This window comes from Lathyrus oleraceus, chromosome 7 (assembly GCF_024323335.1).
Source record: "Lathyrus oleraceus cultivar Zhongwan6 chromosome 7, CAAS_Psat_ZW6_1.0, whole genome shotgun sequence".
NCBI classification, from domain to species: Eukaryota; Viridiplantae; Streptophyta; class Magnoliopsida; order Fabales; family Fabaceae; genus Lathyrus; species Lathyrus oleraceus.
Genome location: NC_066585.1, coordinates 94,852,086 through 94,871,235, shown reverse-complemented (window position 1 = coordinate 94,871,235; position 19,150 = coordinate 94,852,086). Strand labels below are relative to the sequence as shown.

The following is a 19,150-nucleotide window of genomic DNA, read 5'->3' as shown; positions in this document are numbered from 1 at the left end:
TGCTTCGTGGAGTACCCATCAGCTGTCTTTATGGTCATCCAGTTACAAACAACGTTTGATCAGCAATAAAGCACTCGACTCTACATCTAGGGGCCATAGTGGTTTCAGGTCGAAGGGTGGTATACACCACTATCACCATGAGAATAACTTATGACACTTTGCATAACATTCTATGTAGTATTCTCATAGCGGGTCAATCCAGTATAAATATTACTCCTAATATTCATACCTAGGTTTAAGACTTGATAACTCCTTATCCATGATCCATGAGATGTGATCATCAGTCTATATATATAATAGTCTGAATGCTTTAATGTTATCCCACTTCACAATAAAGCTTGACTGCAGATGCTTTAAGAATAATGTGCTTATGTTTTATGGGATCTCATGATTAAGTCACACTTGATACATTAAACGGACTAGCTATTCTAGGGATTTTATTAAACAAACATAATAAAGAAAAGGATTTTTATTATTAATAAATAATTCGACACAAGTACCAAAAGTATTGGCCTCTAGGGCTTACACCAACAATATCTTATTTAGTGCCTGCTTATATGCTTGCTTCCAATCAGATCATAGGGAAACTCGCTTAACTGTTGTTAAGAGAATCTTTAGGTATCTGAAAGGAATTACTAATCTTGGTTTATTTTATAAAAAATAAAGTGAGTATAAATTAGTAGGCTATTGTGATGCTGACTATGCTGGAGATAGAATTGAAATAAAAAGTACTTCTGGAAGTTGCCAATTTCTGGGAGATAACTTGATCTCATGGTCCAACAAGAGACAGTCAATACTTGCGCTCTCAACAGTCGAAGCTAAACACATTGAAGCTTTTGGATGCATCACTCAAATACCCTGGATGAAGAGCCAGCTGGAAGATTATCAGATATCTGAGAGTAACATTCCTATTCTCTATGGTAATACTTCTGCTTTCTGTTTATCTAAGAATCCTATCTTGCATTTTAGGGCTAATCATATTGAAATAAAACATCACTTTTTACGTGACTATGTTCAGAAGGGAATTTTTCACTTAAAATTTGTTGATACAGACCATCAATGGGCTGATATCTTTACAAAACCCCTTGATGAAGATAGATTCATATTCATTCTGAAAAAGCTATTTATGAAACCGTGTCAAAAATGAAAAGATGTATTTCAAAATGTTAAGTCTTTAGAACTCTAGATTAGATTATAAGATTATTATGCTTTCTGACTCTGAAACATGAAGCTTTTTGAAGTAAGTAAGTTTTTCATGAATCAAAAAGGTTATGATCAGAAGCGATCTTATCGATTTATCTTTCTGATTCTAAATAGTTGCTACATTTAATGGTTGTCTTTTCATTTCATTTCATGTGGTTCTTAGTGGAGACAATTGTCCCACTTTCTGAGCATGCGTGATAAAAGCGTGACACATTGAATTTAATAATTCTTGGAATTAGGTCTAAACCTTTACACTCCCTCACATGACTGCGTACACCTTTTTGTAATCATTGCAAAATTTTCTATTTAAACCCACTTCACTCACATTTTCATACTATGCGCACAGTTCTCCCACACTTTCAAGTTTTCAAACTTCGAACAACCTCTCTTCTCTCTCTTCAACTGTTCTTCATCTTCATCCTCCTCAAATCAATGGCTGAACAATAACAATCTTCAAAGGCAACTGAAAACAATAACATGTTAGAAGGAATTCCTGAGTTAACCCTTCACACTCCAGTTAATGAGTTAACTGTGCTATGTGAAACCATAGTTGATTTCAAAAACCTATTGGATAACGATTTTGATTTCACTAAAACGTTGAATGTTCAAGGATGGAAGACCTTCTTCGAGAGACTCACAGACACAGTTTACCCTGTGTTGGTAAAATAGTTTTGGGTTCATGCAACAGCTGAAAGGGAAACCATAATTTCCTATGTCATGAATAGGAAGATCGTCATCACTGATAAGTCCATTACAGACCTTATTGTTCATGATAGCAAAGGAAAGAGGGTTCACAGTGCAACCATCATTGCTAAGAGAGATACTGATATTTCTCTTGTCATATTTAAAGAAGAAACAAATTTCACAGATAAAAAGGGTCCTAGTTCTAAGGACTTAACAAGGAACCTAAGGGGTTGGTTCAATATAATTTTGGGGTGCATCAATCACATGCCAAGTACAAACAACTCTGACTACATCAACACACGTCAAAAAATCATGTTATTTCTTCTGGAAAAGGGTGTTAAGTTGGGACTTCCATCACTTCTGTTTAAGTTCATAAGGGATTCTATCAGAGAATCCAGAACTGGTGGGTCATCCAAGAAGGCTATGAGTAAGTTCATTCCAAATGGCAGATTGATTTCAGATATTCTGGTGGAAAGCGGTCTAGTGGATGACCTTCTGGTCAGTGGCTTGACAGAAGAATTGGTGAAGGTTATTAGGAAAGTCTTATGGGGTAAGAATATGAAGAGTATGGGTCTTATCTCCAGATTTCAAAGACCATATGTCATGCTAACTAAGGATGATATATATGGTATAAGAAATCCTCTTAAGAACTACCCTACTTTCACTAAAATTGACCCTCCACAGGTTCTGATGGCTTACTTGGAAAGCTGTCTGAAGGATAGAATTGAGCCTCTGGTGGATCCATTTAATCTTCCAGAAACTTGCCCAGATGTTCATGGCAAGCGAAAGAAAGAGTTCAGAGGCGAATGGTCTTCTAGGGCTCAGAAGAAGAAGAAGAAGAAGAAGAAGATTGTTATCTTTCAGGACGAAGGTGAGGTGCCTCTAAGTGAGTGCCATAAGACCATGATTCTGAAGGATACTTCTGGGGTCATCCAGTCTTCAAGAGTTTCTGGTAATCTTCCTTCTGATAACGCTTCTTTAGATTCTATTTCAAGTTCCTCTAGAATCTTACTAATTCCTCCTCCATATCTATTCACTATTTATGAACCAATTCTAATCCCACCACCAGAAACAAATTCCTAAATATCAACACCTATGATAGAAATTCCACCACCAATATCTACTCCCATTATAGAAACATGTATTATAGAAACTCTTTTAGTTCATGCTCCTATTTTAGAACAACAACTGATACCACCACCATTATCTCCTCCACAGTTACAAACTACACCTATCTCACCACCACCATTTGTTTCTGCTCCCTAACCAAATAATCCAAACTTTATAACACCTCGAACATTTCCTGCAAGAAGTGTTTCTGACGGACATGTTTCCGAAGACACTCCTGAAGGAATGTTTGACTTCAAACCAGAAATCACTTCACCAGAATCATCCCCCATTATACAACCATCACATCCTTCCGTTTGTGGTCCTGACTTTGATGAGTCCAGAATTAACCTCACCATAAAATACCCAAAAATACCAACACAGTCCTCCCATGTCCTTGGTAAGGTTCTGACGGATTTTGACTTTGAATCTAAGAGACATTTGGAGAAAGCAATGATTGTCAGTCATTCTTATACAAACCCTGCTGCAAGTGATTCAGCTTAGGAAGCTTATAGAAGCTGGATGAACTCCAAGATTTCCAAGATGAAGGATCTTGGGTACATTCTTGCTGAAAGCAAATTTCATTATGGGTTCGTGCCCTTAATGGAATTGTGGAAGTTAAGAAATTCCTAATTATGCCTTCCTGCACCAGAAATCAAGGAAGCCTCTCTAGACGCTATGGAAGAAGAAAAAGAAGCTCCAGAAATAGAAATTGTTCAACATGTTGAACCCACTGCTCCAGAACCTGCTGCTCCTGAACCTCAAGACTCTGACATGGAAGAAGCTCCCAATCAGATAGTCGTGTCAGAAGCTTATGCTTCTCATCCTACTCTAGTTTCTCTTCTAATAACAACCAAGCAGATTAAGTCTGATAATGCAAAGGTCAACGAGCGTCTGGATAAGCAAGATCTGATATTTCAGCTGATTCTGTCAAGACTTCATCCTCCTCCTCCTCCACCTCCTCCCCATAACCCCTAGATTTTATTTAATTTAACTTTCTTGAAATTTTCTTTTGTTTCTTTTCATTGTACTCTGCACTGCCTACTGACATTTTTAATCAATGAAAAATTGTTTTATTTCTCTTTATTTATTTTTTGTCTTTTTGATTGATGACAAACGGGGAGAAAATATAACATTCTAAAGGGGAAGAATTAAATGTTTATTTTGATATCTAATTTCCTAAGTAAAGATCCAAATATTGCTTAAATGCTTCTGCTAACAAATACTTCGAGAAAAGTTTGTTAAGTGTTTTTGCAGGGTTAATTCTCAAGAATCAGAATGGTTTTGGAGGTGCTACTTCTGAAAAATCAAGGTTCTGAAAACCTTATCTTTTAAGGAAGAAAGGTTTCTAAAGAAAATATTCTGAAGTAAAGCCTATCAAAATGATGATGTTATCAACCAATGCTCTAAACAACACTAACTAACCTCTGAATATAAACTAGATTCTGACTAAATATGCATTTTAGTACTTCAAAAGGTAATTCAGGAAAGTGTTCTTTCATTCTGAGTTTTTCTTTATACGACTATATATCTCAGGGAGAGCTTTGTGATTATGTAAGATGTATTCTTTTGTGATTACCCTGTACAAATTGTTCATCAAAATACATGTTTTGTCATCATAAAAAAGGGGAAGATTGTTAGAACAAGATTTGGTTTTGCATCTATACCTTGAGTTTTGATGATAACAATGTTGTATTTGTGTGAGAACAATTTTGGTACCCTAATGGTTTGTTATTGTGTAGCTTTAACAACCATTTCTGATTCTGATCATATGATGTGCAACATCATCAGTCTCTGAACTTTGCGTTCTAAATCTGCTTCTGCGCCTGCAATTAGAAGTTCTACGTCAATATTGTTGCTGCAATTCTCTTTCTACTTCTGTGTTATTTCACCCATCAGAAGCTTCTGAGGAGACTTTATGTTGATGTTGTAATGTTCTCTTAGTTCTTGCTTCTGGACGCGACTCTGATCACCAAACTTCTGAAGAATGGCAAGCTTATGAAGTTGTGTTATGTAGATGAAGATTCTGAAGATCTCAAGACAGACGATTGAAGTTATCAAGGTTTTGACTGAGGATTCTGAAGACTTAGAAGATTCTGAAGATACTGAAGACCTCAAGCCAGACTATTGACGTTGTTAAAGTTCTGACCCAAGGTTCTGAAGTTTCTAAATCTAGCTATCGACTTCTTCACTTCATGCTTCAATCATCTTTTATCAAAAGCCAATGAATCTGAAGATAAGATCAAATGGGAACATGATCAAATAGTACATGGTACAAATTGAACAATCATTCCACTACTTGATTTCGTGGGCAAGGACTGTACTATTCATCATACCTGCCACTGCTTTTGTGGGCGAAAGGACAATACATGGTATCATTCTTTTCACATCCAATAATGGACAACCGATCAAGGAGCTGTCCCCATTTTACCCTCTAACGGTCACATACTTCTCTATATAAGCATGCATTGGGGACTTGAAAAAATGCTGATTTTGCAAAAGTATTTTTCTTTGTGAAAAGCTATCATTCTTTGTATATAGTTTTTTTAAGTGTTTGTTATTCATTTGTGTAAAAATCTGCTTATGTAGAAGCATCTTGTAACAAAAAAAAAATTATTCAAATTATTTTGTTTGAGTCCTTAAGGAGGTTGTCCTTGAGAAGACAAAGAAAGTTGTTCTTTGTGAGTCCTTAAGGAGACTAAGGTTTAGTTGGATCCTTGAGAAGACAAAGAAGATTATTCTTTATGTTTATTGTAATTTGTTGATTATAGTGTATTAAGTCCTTGTGTATAAGGCAAAATCACCTTGGCGGGTGGACTGGATTAACTTTGAGTTTAAGAGAACCAAGATAAAAATCATTGTGTTTTATCTGTTTGTTATTAACTTGTTAGTGGTGTTTTTGTTTTGGTAAAAACTTTTGTTTTTAAAAACCCAATTCAAACCCCCATTTCTTGTGATTTTCACACCTTCACAAGAGTCATTTAGATGGATGCAATAAGTTAGATTAATTTTGGTGAATGGCTTTGCAACTTGGTATGTTATGTATTGTTGTATGCAATTTGGACGTGGTTTCAACTTGGTATGTTATGTTGTTGTTTAGAAATGTGGTTAGGATAACATGATGCTTACACGTATCTTATGCTTACATGTTTGTTAGATGTATGGTTCATTGTTTTGGAATGTTGCTAACATGGCTTGGTTGATTTTTGTAGGATGTGTAAAAATGGAATGATGGAATCAGAGACATGACTTGTACTTGAAGAAAATGGTGAAAATTTGGATCATGGCAAGACCAAGCGAAACATTCAAGTGAAAATGGACATTAGGGTTTAGGATGGTCAAAGTTGGTTAGTTGACCAAAAAGTCAACAATTGGACAAAAGTCAACTTAGGTAGAAAAAATGCACTTTTGTGTAATTCCTCTTGTATGGAAATTTGCAATGTATGATTGTATGAATGTAATGACACTTTGAAATGAACATGAATTTGGGAAAATGACTTTGAATGAATCATGGAATAAATTTGTGTTTAGTGCAATAACCAGAAACTAGGGTTTTAGGGATTTGCATGATCTTGATGATGCTTGCAAACATAGTCCAAGAATTAGGGTTTCCACTATGCTTCATGATGAGGAAAACCAAGATGAAGGGTTCACCAATACAAACATACAATGTAAGAGCTCAAGCTTATGACTCATCCTTCCTTCGACGCTTTGTGTGACCAAAGGCTTTGATTATATGATTTTGTGTTTCTCAATGCAAATGCATGTACTATGATGCCATGGATATGCATATGAGATCCCAAACCAAAAGGTTAGGTGAAAATGAAAAGGGGAAGGCAAATTTTGGGGTATGACAAAGGTTATGGCACATATGTGTCTTGCTACAACTGCGAGTCAAGAAGAGTGGATATGACAAAATAGGCTTAGGCTTATCAACTTTAGAGATCTCAATGCCTTGCAAAAGAACATAATGGTAACAGGGCTTCCATTGATCAACATACCGACTAAAATTTGTGAAGAATGTGTGCAAGCAAAGAAACATAAGGGTAAATTCACCAAGAATGCAGGTTGTAGAACCAAGAATCACCTTGAGATGGTGCATTCAGATGTGTATGGACCGATGCAAGTTGACTCAATTGGTGGAAATAGCTATTTTGTCACATTCATTGATGATCATAGTAGAAAGCTATGGACATACCTAATAAAGAGAAAGGATGATGTATTCAAAGTGTTTAAGAAGTTCAAGTTTATGGTTGAGAGGCAAAGTTGTCACAAGCTCAAAGTGCTAAAAATAGATGGTGGAGGCGAATATATCTCAAATGAATTTTGGAAGTTTTGTCATCAAGAAAGGATAGTACATGAGGTTGTACCACCTTATACATTGCAGCCAAATGATGTTGCCGAAAGGATTTTTTTTATTGATTATTAACATTGGAAGAAACATGTTAAAGGGGAAGAACTTTCCGAAAGAGTTATATGGAGAATGGGTTTCCACATATGCCTATTTGTTGAATATGTATCCAACAAAGAAGCTTAAGAAGGTAACACTGGAAGAAGCATGGTCAGGATTAAAACTGAATTTGAATCACTCGAGAGTTTTCGATTCCGTAGCGTATCGATATGTTCCGGGGCAGCTTAAAAATAAGCTGGATAATATGGGAGAGTTAATGATACTTGTAGGGTATCATTTTATAGGTGGTTACAAGTTGTGTGATGCAGCAAACATAAATGATGTGATCAGCTGAGACATCGTTTTCGACAAGATAAAGCAACAACATCAGCCTGTAATTGGTTACTAGAAAGCTGTAATCGGTTACAACATTGAAAGTTTAGTTTCTGCAGAATTTGAGAGTGCAAAAACTTCTGTCGTCGAAGCCCGATTTAAAGAGAATGTGAGAAGATAAACAAGGAAAAAAGGTTCGCCTTAAAGACTCCAAGATTGTGAGTTGTTCTGAGATAATAAAGTCAATGATAATGGTGATTTCGTTCATTTTGAACTTATGGACGAATCTAAACCTGTTAAAAGGGAAGAGGCCTTAAGTGTTCCAAAATGGATTTGTGTTATGAAGGAGAAGTTGGAATCCATTGAGAAAAATATGACTCGGGAGTTGGTTGATATATCGGACGGGAATAAGCCAATTGGTGTGAGATGGATGTTCAAAGTGAAGGCATATCTCAAAGGTGAAATAGTAAAGCACAAGGATTGATTAGTTGCAAATGGATTCTTACAAAGAAAAGACATAGACATTGAAGAAGTATTCACACTAGTTGCTAGGATTGAAATGATTAGGCTAGTTGTTGATATTTCAAATAACAACAATTGACCCATCTTTCAAATGGACGTAAAATCTACGTTTTTGAACGGACCACTTGAAGAAGAGATGTACGTAGAATAACCCCCTGATTTTGTTGTGAGAAACTAAGAGTTAAAGTTCTACAAGTTGAAGAAAGTGTTATATAGTTTGAAACAATATCCAAGAGGTTGGAACAAGAGGATATATGGTTTCATAAAGGAGATTAGCTTCAAGAAATATATATCCGAACATGGCAGGTATGTGAAGACGAATAGAAGTGAATAAGTGATTATCCTTTATATATACGTAGAGTATTTGTCGATTATGGGCATCGTTTAATAATGCATTTCTAAGTTCAAGAGTAAACTTATGAAAAAGTTTGAGATGACCGACCTTGGCCTCATGACATACTTCATTGGCATTGAGTTCCGCAAGTCGAAAAGGGGCATGCTCATGCACCAAAGAAGGTATGTGCTTGAGATATTGAAGAAGTTTGAAGTGGAGCATTGTAATGCTGCCATTACTCCAGCTGAACTGAGGCTATAATTATCGAAGAGTGAGGATGAGCAAGATGGGAGTCCAACTCAGTATAAAAGGGTGATTGGATCCTTGCGTCACTTGTGCAATACGCGAACAAACTTGGCATTTAGGGTCGGTATTATGCGTAGATTCATGGAGAGACCTGAGGTGCGTCACTTGGAAATAGTAAAGAGGTTCCTAAGATATATATCAATTGGCTGTGGAATTCTTTTTCTTGTAATGGACATAATGGGCAGAAAATGCAATTTACTCGATTTTATTGATTCCAATTGGTGCGGAGATAAAGATGATCGAAAGTCTACAACTGGATACATCTTTATGTTCAGTGGAACACCAATCTCATGGTGTTTGGAGAAGGAACCTGTAGTAACACTCTCGTCTTGTGAGGTCGAGTACATTGTTGCTTCGTTATGTGCATGCCAAGTTGTGTGGCTAATAAATTTATTCAAGGAGGTAAGCAGCGATGAGGGTGACACTGTGACACTCTTGGTTGATAACGTTTCTGCAATAAATCTTGCTATGAACATAATTGTACATGGGAGGAGCAATCACATTGAGATGAAGTTTCACTACTTGAGGGAACTTGTTATTGAAAGAAGATTGAGATTGAGATATTGTAAAAGTGAAAACTAAGTGGCCGATTTGTTGAGAAAGGGAGTCACAATTGAGTGTTCAAGAGGTTAAAGATGAACGTGGACATGGAAGACTTGAAGCACTTGAATTAAAGTGTTGTGTTAAGTGAAATCCAATAATTGAAGTGTTGTAACTGATTACGACGAGCGTGTAACTGGTTACAGTTGTGTGAAAAAGTAACAGGAATGTCAAAAAAGAAAAATTCTCGATGGTGTAACCGATTACGCATTCGCAATAATCGATTACCACTATTAGTATTTTTATGGTTTTAGCAGCTGTAACCAGTTACAAGTACAAGATTTTTATGGTTTCTTTTATTTTGACTTGTTGCTTGTATCCCAATCCACTTGTAAATAGGGATGGCAAAATGGATGGATTAGATGGATAAATGTCGAATTGTTAATGGATGGATCAAAACAATTCATTAGTCCATTAACCATCCACTAGAAGTTTCTTAAAAATATCCAATTCAATTAAGAATAAAATTCATTCAATACATCAATTATCATATTTTTAGTGGATGGATATCCATCCATCCAAGTTTTTTTTCTTTTCAAAAATGTTATTTATTTTATTGAAAATAATCGATTTTTTATTTTTGAAAAAAACAATTTTTTTACTTTTGAAAAAAATCACTTTTTTTTTTATTTTTCAGAAACAAAATTGATTTTTTGTATTTTAATTTTTTTCTGAAAAAAATCATTTCTTTTGTATTTTTGGGTAAAAAATATTTTTGTATTTTCTAGAAAAAAATATTTTTTTGGGAAAAATATTTTTTTTTGTATTTTTGGAATATATATATATATATATATATATATATATATATATATATATATATATATATATATATATATATATATATATATATATATATATATATATATTTTAAATTGTTTTTTTTATATTTTCGTAAAAAAATGACTTTTTCAAAAATAAAATCAACATTTGATATTTAAAAAAACAATTTTCTAATTTTTGAGAAAAATCAATTTTTTGTATTTAAAAAAAATACTTTTTTGTATTTTCCAAAAAAAGAATTTATTTTATATTAAAAAATGATTTTTTTTCAAAAAGAAATAATTTTTTTTTATATTTGAAAATATTATTTTTTATAAAATAGATATAATGGAGATAAAAAATATTCATTGAATCATTAAAATATGTTGGATGGATTTTGTCAATCTATACACTATGAATTTTGTTCAATCCATTGACATAGTTTTTATATAATGAATGGATTAAATAAATTTTTTTATGGATGTATTAGATGAATTTTATCTTAATGGATCAATTATCACCTTGCTACCTACTTGTAAACATATAAATATTAATATATTTTTTCATCCTCAATTACTCTTTCTCTATTTACAATTCTCTCTCTTCTTGTCCACATTCAATTTTCTTCGTTATTCAACAATTTTGTGGTTCAAAATTTTAACAAATAATGATAAAGTATGACCATAGAATTAAGGTTTTTGAAGTTAGATGAAAAAACAAAATTATTTAATATCAATACAATAACTAAGTTACAACTCATAAAACATTCTAAGAAGGTGTTTGGGGTACTCTCTTTGGCATGCAACTGCAAATATAATCACATAGACACATGAAACGCCGGCATAATACAGATACATACGGAGTTGTTCACACATAGAGCTTTTTTAGGTCTTCGACACATATCTTTGGGACAATCTGAATCCTGTTCACATGGGTTCCACCCTGTAATGAGAAAATATAATAAAATAAGTGTAAAATATTATTCACAAAGTAAAGCAAATAACTAAAAAGATACAAATAACCTACCTTCAACATTTGTTGCAGCAAGAACTAGGAAAAGAAAGACAATCATAGTATAAACAAATTTGACAACTTTAATCATATTTTCTCCTTTCATATAACAATTGGTTTTTAGCCCTTTATATTTTATAAAGTTCGCCCTCTTCATACATCTTAAATAATTTTCTCAGGCTTATGGAGTTGTAAAAAAACCTTTCTAAAACTAGAATAATTATTAAGTGTCTCTTAATTACGTTAAATGTCATATTTGTTCCTTTTTCACACTTAATAAAAGGTCAAGTAAAAAACTTATCAATCATAAGAATTCATTCTTACTTTTTTATTAAATTTAATTCATTCAATTTTTTTATTAAATTTTCATTAGTTTTATAACTTCTCATAATAGAAAAGGGTAAAAGACAAAAGATACTATTGTTTTTAGATATTATATACAGATTGAGTGTATTTGAATATAGATCCGTGAAATTGTCTAAATATACATTAAAACAATATAATTTTCAATTTATAAAAGGATCCCTTACTAATGATTTATTTGTTAATTTTATTGATTGGTTCCTCCAAAAGTTAAAATCAATTATTAGAAATATTAAATTCCATAACTATATCCAATCCCTTCTCTCTAGAAGTTTTTTTCTCTCACTATTTCAATACTAATTTCTCCACACTAGTTTTCTTTTTTAATAATCGACGTATACGGTTTAGATAAATAAATTTGTATTCAGTGTATTTAAGAGCTAATTTAATATAAACCTTTAAAAATTATTCACAGGTGAACTCTTACTATTTTTGTAAAAAAAATATATATATAAAATTTTAGTATTAAGAATTTTGGAGAAAAAAATATAATATCTTACTAATCGAAAAAAATATATGTCAATAAACTTTTTACAGATTTTCTCTTTATCTTATCCACACATAAGAAACAATGATTGTGAATTTTAAAAAAAAGGTATTTTCTAAAACTTTCTTTATCATTATTAGTCTAAAAATATTTTAAAACCTTTTTAAAAATTAGCAGGAAAAATAAATATAAAGAAAATAAAGAAGTAAAGGGTAAGAGAAATGACACCAGAAATTATAGAGGTTTGGTCGAAATAAAATGACTCAATCCTCTCTCAAATATTTGATTTTTTTGAGTATCTAGTAACTCTTAAGAGTATTTAGTAGGTTGAATTCTTGAACTCTGATGACACTCTATCATTGCGTAATGTATATCCTGAAATTCTCAAAAACGGGTTATAAGTCGTTAAGACCGATAATGGTTAAATCGAACATCAAGAAGATTATGATAGCCAAGATAGCTACTACGACCAGTTGATTACTCATCCATAACGATGAAAGGATAGCCAAGGGCCATTCACCGATTATGAAATTATGATTTGTTTGTTACGACGTTCTTTCATAAATCATGGAACGTTACGACCTTCATCAATAAATGGGTGGCTGTAACTGCTATTTTACTAATGACCATCAAACTGCTACATGTATCCATTAAATGTAATTGTGTAAGTCTCTTGGAATTCTGGAAGAGGGAGAATAATAGTATAAATATGGGACATACGGCAAAAGAGAGAGAGGAAGAAATACAAAGAAGCAACACTGAATCTCCATAGCATTTGTGATCTCTCCTGACTCGCCTTAGAGAGATTATTCAAAAATATTTATCAGTAACATTTGGCAGCCACTGTGGGGCCCAATAAAACTTTCTTAGGCCACACAATAATTCTTATATGATGATCTTTCCAAACTCACCATCCTACCGCGATTTCTAATCGTTTCTCACAACTCTAAATGCCAAGCTTCTTAGAGATCGCCATCCAGCAATCGACGCTGAGCATAGGAAATAAATCTCCTTAAGGCAGCGAATAGACGATGTCGTGGGTCAGAAAGAAATCGCATTCTCACGGCGAAACGGATGATTCGGTCGACAATGATTTTGATGTCGGTCACATATTGATTCATCAGGTGTGATTCAACAACATTATATCATGGAAGCTCTTCCCGACAACATTGTTGGTAACAACAACTTTTACTTAGATAAGTTTCACATATTCATTCTAGTTGGTTCTAATTTTTGTGATTACTTTAAGAACTTAATACCGGAAATCGACTATGAGATCGATCTCAGTGTGATGGATTTAATTTCATAGTCAAGGTTACTGATTTTTGTTAGAAAAATAATTTAAATCGAATCGATCGAGACTAGAATCGTGAACGAAATCACTTTCTTTAATTTCGTGAAGTGTTCTCTATTTGCAAATTCCAACCCACTGCAACTGCAACACTTCACAAGTATTATCTATTTCTGAATTCAAAATTAATCTTCACTTGCATATTTTCTTGTCATTTTGGAACACACTCAAGATTATTAATTCTTAATAATTTACAACAATCCCCCACTTGTTCTAATAATGACAAGATCCATTCTAGAAAAAGAGAAACAAAGAATGTTAATACAGTTAGAGATTTTTCGATTTAAAATTTAACCTTAGTAAGGACAACACAAAGTCTAATCGAAATTTTAGGTAGCAATGTTTTTAAACCATTAATCCATATGATTAGACCGGCGTTACCTTACACACATTCTTTAAGGGTTTTTCCCCTACATATCTCGACTAGCACTTATTTATGGCCATATGCTTTCCCATTTCATGAATTTTTCGTGAGAGAAACTCCAACTCTCACTTTGAGACAACACCATCTCGAAATTCACATAGGTGAAGTTCACATTGTATCATTTTCCATGAGACACATATCCTAGGTATTGAATTTCATTAAGAGTTTAAATAAAAACTCAACCCTAGTTTTAAAGGTCAACATTATCATGAAATATTCGACAAACATCCAAATCAACGACTTGTTGTTACCCATTGAATCTTAAGGTTAATGCCTTGTTACCGTAAGATTGGGTTGCCACCATTGTCGGAACTCCTACTCAAGGAGTTTCAACCCCGTGCCTCTCAAGGTTATTTTTACTAAGTCTCTGGTCAGTGGCTTAGTAAATGGATCATCCAAATTATAATTTGATCGTATATATGTGAATGAAATGATTACATCCTTAATCAATTTTATCACTAAAGAATGTCTAAGCCCTACTTGCCTAGAATTTCTGTTATATACTTTTTGTATGCTTTAGATAAAGTGGCTTGACTATCGCAATGTATCAACACCTTTAAAACATTGTCTTTAGCTAATGGAACTTCGAACAGAAGGTCCCTCAACCACTAAGCTTCTTCACCAGCGGAAGCAAGAGCCTTGAACTCTGATTATATGGTTGAGAGAGTGATCGACTTTTGTTTCTTTCTCCCCCAAGAAACTGCACCCATGACTAGTGTAAATATCCACATAAATGCAGTTTTATGATATTCAACACTTGATATCAAACTCGCATCGGTATATCCTTCTAATATGACAAGAAATTTACCCTAATGAAGACCAATAATTTTTTTTTCATAGGATATCCAAAAATCCTAATGATGGCCTTCCAGTGCTCACCATTTGGATTGCTAGTAAAATCTACTCATTTTACTAATTCCAAATGCTATGTCGGGTCTAGTACATTGCATGCACTTGAATATTTAAATTGAGTCATAACTCTTCCATCATTCTTTTGAAGTTTGACACTAGGGTCAAATAGAGTACTCATTTTCCTGAAATGTAAGTGTTTGAACTTGTCAATTACTTTCTCAATATAATGTGTTTGACTAAGTTTATAACCCCACTATTTTGCTTTACTTTGATCCCCAAAAGTGTGTCAACTAGTCCAAGATGATTCATCTTGAATGTGGAAGTTAGAAACCTCTTTGTTTCTAAAATTTCATTCATCTCATTTCTAATGATTAATATGTAATCAACATAGAGACAAAGGAATATCACAATATTCTCACACAACTTTGTGTACAAACACTTTTCACAAGATTTGGATGAAGAATTTTTTTAGATAATCATGCATGATGATGCAAGAAAGTTTTTAAATGAAGTGAGAGATGAAATTATGAGAAATTTAAAGTAATATAGTTTAAATTGCAATGAGTACCTTATTTATGTCCAATTGTCTTGAATCTTCACTTGAATTTCTATGTTAAACCTTCTTGATCAACTTCATCATTGATATGTATGACACTTTTGAATCTTTTCTTATTTGATAATCTCTGTCCTCATCAAAATTGAACTAGATATAAGATGTATTCTTCATAATCTCCCCCTTTTGATGATGACAAACTCTTTGAATTCATTTTTAATAATATTGAAAAGTTTTCCCTTAAGTTGCATGTCTCTCCTTTAATTGGTGAATCTTGCAATGACATAGTCAAAGTGTTTTTGATGTCATTATTTCAGTGTTTATTTTAATCCATGCAAAGATTTGACAAGCTTCCACACCTTTTATTCATTATCAGGAAGCACATGATTTTCCGATTTCTCCTTGTAAATCTCCTCATTGAGATCTCCATTTAGTAATGTCATTTTGACATTCATTTGATGAACTATAAGGCCAGGAAAATAAGCTAATGCAAACAATACTTTGTTTTTCATCGTGCTTGCTACTAGGGCATATGTGTTGAAACAATCAACACCTTCTTTTTGTCTAAAACCCTTGGCTATTAATCTATCATTGTAGGTATTTAGTGTATCATCACTATTATACTTCCTTCTAAACACCCACTTACATCCAATAGGTCTTGATCCTTTAGGTAGTTCAACGAGTTCTCAAGTATGGTTTGACATTGTTGAATCCATTTCGTCTTGGATAACATCCTTCCGAAAAGCGGAGTCCTTTGAAGTTATTGCTGTCCTATAAGTCTTAGGATAGTCTTCCACTTGAAGAATAAGAACCTTACGAACAAAATTCTCACTATTTCCTTCTACTAGATAAAAGAAATAAATTGATTATCAATTTTGTTCAGTCATTGATCCTTAGTCTTTCAGACTCTCTTGCTTATCCTAAGTTCGGGTTGTTTTTCAACAATCCGTAGAGAACCTTCCTCACAAGGTTCTTCATTTGTGAGAATCTCGAATTTCATATACTTCGTGATAAGGTTTTTAAAATTCCACATCTCAGTATTCAATAGTTACATTATACTTTAAATTCAGAAGTTTATATAAGTCATCATCCATTTTCAAATAATATTTATATGTCTTATAATGATAAATTTCATCGAACATAAACAATTCATATAGCATATAAATCACTGTCCAATTGCATAATTATGAATTATAAACTTTAATTAATTTGATTATTTTGGTGATTAATAAATTTCTAACTTAAATAATTTCAAATTATAATTTATGTAAACATTTGTACGCATAAAACTGATCAGCAAAATTTATGATGTAAACGCAAAATTACACATAATGTTTCAATTTTATTTTGCTGACATTTAAGATACTTACACCAATATCATATTAGTGGAAAGAACCTTTTTTCCCTTCTTATTCTACTAATATATTCATCAAGAAAATTAATGAAAGTTCAAAATAGTATATCATTTCTGACAATAGAACAATAATAAGAATCAATTTTAATAAATTAATGAACCTCTATTATTGACACTTTAAATAAATTCATACCACTCTAACAACACTTAAATTATTTTTTTAGCATAATATTGTTTCCAAATAATATATATATATATATATATATATATATATATATATATATATATATATATATATATATATATATATATATATATATATATATATATATATATATTAATTGAAATTTAATATTTATTTAAAAATTTATAAAATAATATAAACGGATGATGGTGATGAATCAGCGGTGTAAATTTTTTTATTATTGAATAAAAGAATTTAATTCTAAACTTTTATGATACAGTAGATAAACCTTGTAACTTATGATATATTTATTATCTCATTAAGTGCCTTTATATTATGTATTATGTACCTTTAAATTTGAAAACCATGTTTCTTTTAACGTTAGAACTATAATAAATTACTTATCATAACAAGAACTATTTTCTAAAATAAACGCATATCAAAATGAATTGCACCAATATACGTGTATCAGTAACACATTCATAGATTCATTTATACATCCAAAAATGCTTTCATACTATTTAATCAATACTATTTATACATCCAAAAATGATATAAAAATTATGATATTATAACATCAGTATATGGATTTTGATATAATGTTTTTCTTTTCGATGCATTAATTTATGTGAAAATCAATAAAAATATATCTGGATTCATTACGTCGATTATTGTATGTGTTTAGAATGCGTCCACAATATAATTAGTAGTTTATCATTTGATATTTTAAACGAAAGCCTTAGCTACTATCATCTTTTATATTTATAAGATTGTTAGAAATATAATTTAAATCAAATGGTTTGAAATTAGAATCGTGAACAAAATCATTTTTTTATAACTATTTCAAGTACTCTTAAATGTTTTAGAGCTAGAACGCAAGAATATTTAAGATAATTCAACTTATACTCGAGTTTGCATAAGAACGATGAAAACTCGAATGAAGGGAAGATTATCTGAAATTTTAGTGAAGAAGATGTGTGTTTTTGTTATATTTTTTCTGAATTCTGAATGAATTATTTATAATTCATATTGGTGTTGTTTCAAAAGGTTGCGACCATTGGTAAAACAACTTCTTTTTATCCAAAGTCACAAGTTTTCTTCAAAAATTACTTACTTTTATCAAAAGTTAAATTATTTCTCGCCTATTGCAACATTTTTTCAGAATTGCATACTTTCATTCCGAAGTGTTATCTTTTCCGAATCTAAACATATTGCAACACTTCGTGAAATGTTGTCTATTTTCAAATTCCAACTCACTGCAATACTTCATAAGTATTGTCTATTTCTGAATTCAAAATCAATCTTCACTTGTATATTTTCTTGTCATGTTGAAACACCCTTAAAATTATTAGCTGTTAATAATTTACAATAATTTTGATAATTGATTTTTCCCTAAACATGGTTTGTCCAATTCTACATTATATAAGAGAGGTTTGATATCGAAGATATCGTAGGAATTGGTAACCTCAGGAATCGAAAATGCATTGTGAAATCGACTGGACATTTATGATTAACAGAAGCAGACTTTAAAGGGTTATTGTTGAGTAAAGTCTAATATACCGATAAGTATTTTGCAGAATCTAATATTCTGTTAAACATTGTTTGTTTTTATCTAGTTATGTTGACAGGATTCTTACATAAGGAGTTATCGTTAACACATTTGATTAGTTAACCTCTGTTGTTGTAAGTTGAGGATAGCCTTTATTTCCTAATTCGTTTAGTTAATAAGCTCACGTATATGTTTATTTACTATGAAAGTTTAGTTGTTAAAAAACAGAATTTCCTGTAACAATGACAATGAGTTTGAGTTATACAACAAAACTGTAATTCTATTAGTATGCCATGAACCGCCATGTGAAAAGGAAAGACATGCTCAAGCTTGGGAATTGAAATTCTATAAACTCTATATGAAAGGCAAAAATTCTAACATCGCTTAATTAATCATGTTACCGTAACAAGTTAGTGAGATTATGTTATGAATGAGGGCAGAATAGTCAATACAACAACTGAATCCAATAAGAATGATGGATACTTGGCACATGATCCTTCTTTTCAGGAGTCAAGACGTGGAATGAGAGAAAGGAGCTCTAACAAAAAATATGCCACTGAAGCATATGGCTCTCTTCTCTCTCTGAAGCATATGCTTTTCTAGTACTATTCTTTAGATTTCATCTTTTCATTTCCTTCAAGGATAATTGTACTGTTGCACTGATTATTAGTATAATTTTAATAACTTTTCCAATGTCTTATAGAATTTGTTAATTCCATTCATAATATCTGGTGCTTTCATTACCTTCCATGATGGCAGAGAATACTCGCATGAAAAGTATGGA

At 32.2% G+C, this 19,150-nt stretch overlaps 1 protein-coding gene across 1 annotated transcript; it reads right to left on the bottom strand.

Moving 5' to 3' along the window:
* Window positions 1-11,055: 11,055 nt before the first annotated feature.
* Window positions 11,056-11,406, bottom strand: LOC127105476 (uncharacterized). The gene is made up of 2 exons (XM_051042664.1): window positions 11,265-11,406; window positions 11,056-11,180 (listed from the first exon to the last, which is right to left on the bottom strand). The coding sequence occupies exons 1-2, from the start codon at window positions 11,404-11,406 to the stop codon at window positions 11,056-11,058; spliced, it is 267 nt and encodes an 88-aa protein (XP_050898621.1).
* Between the last annotated feature and the right edge of the window lie 7,744 nt (window positions 11,407-19,150).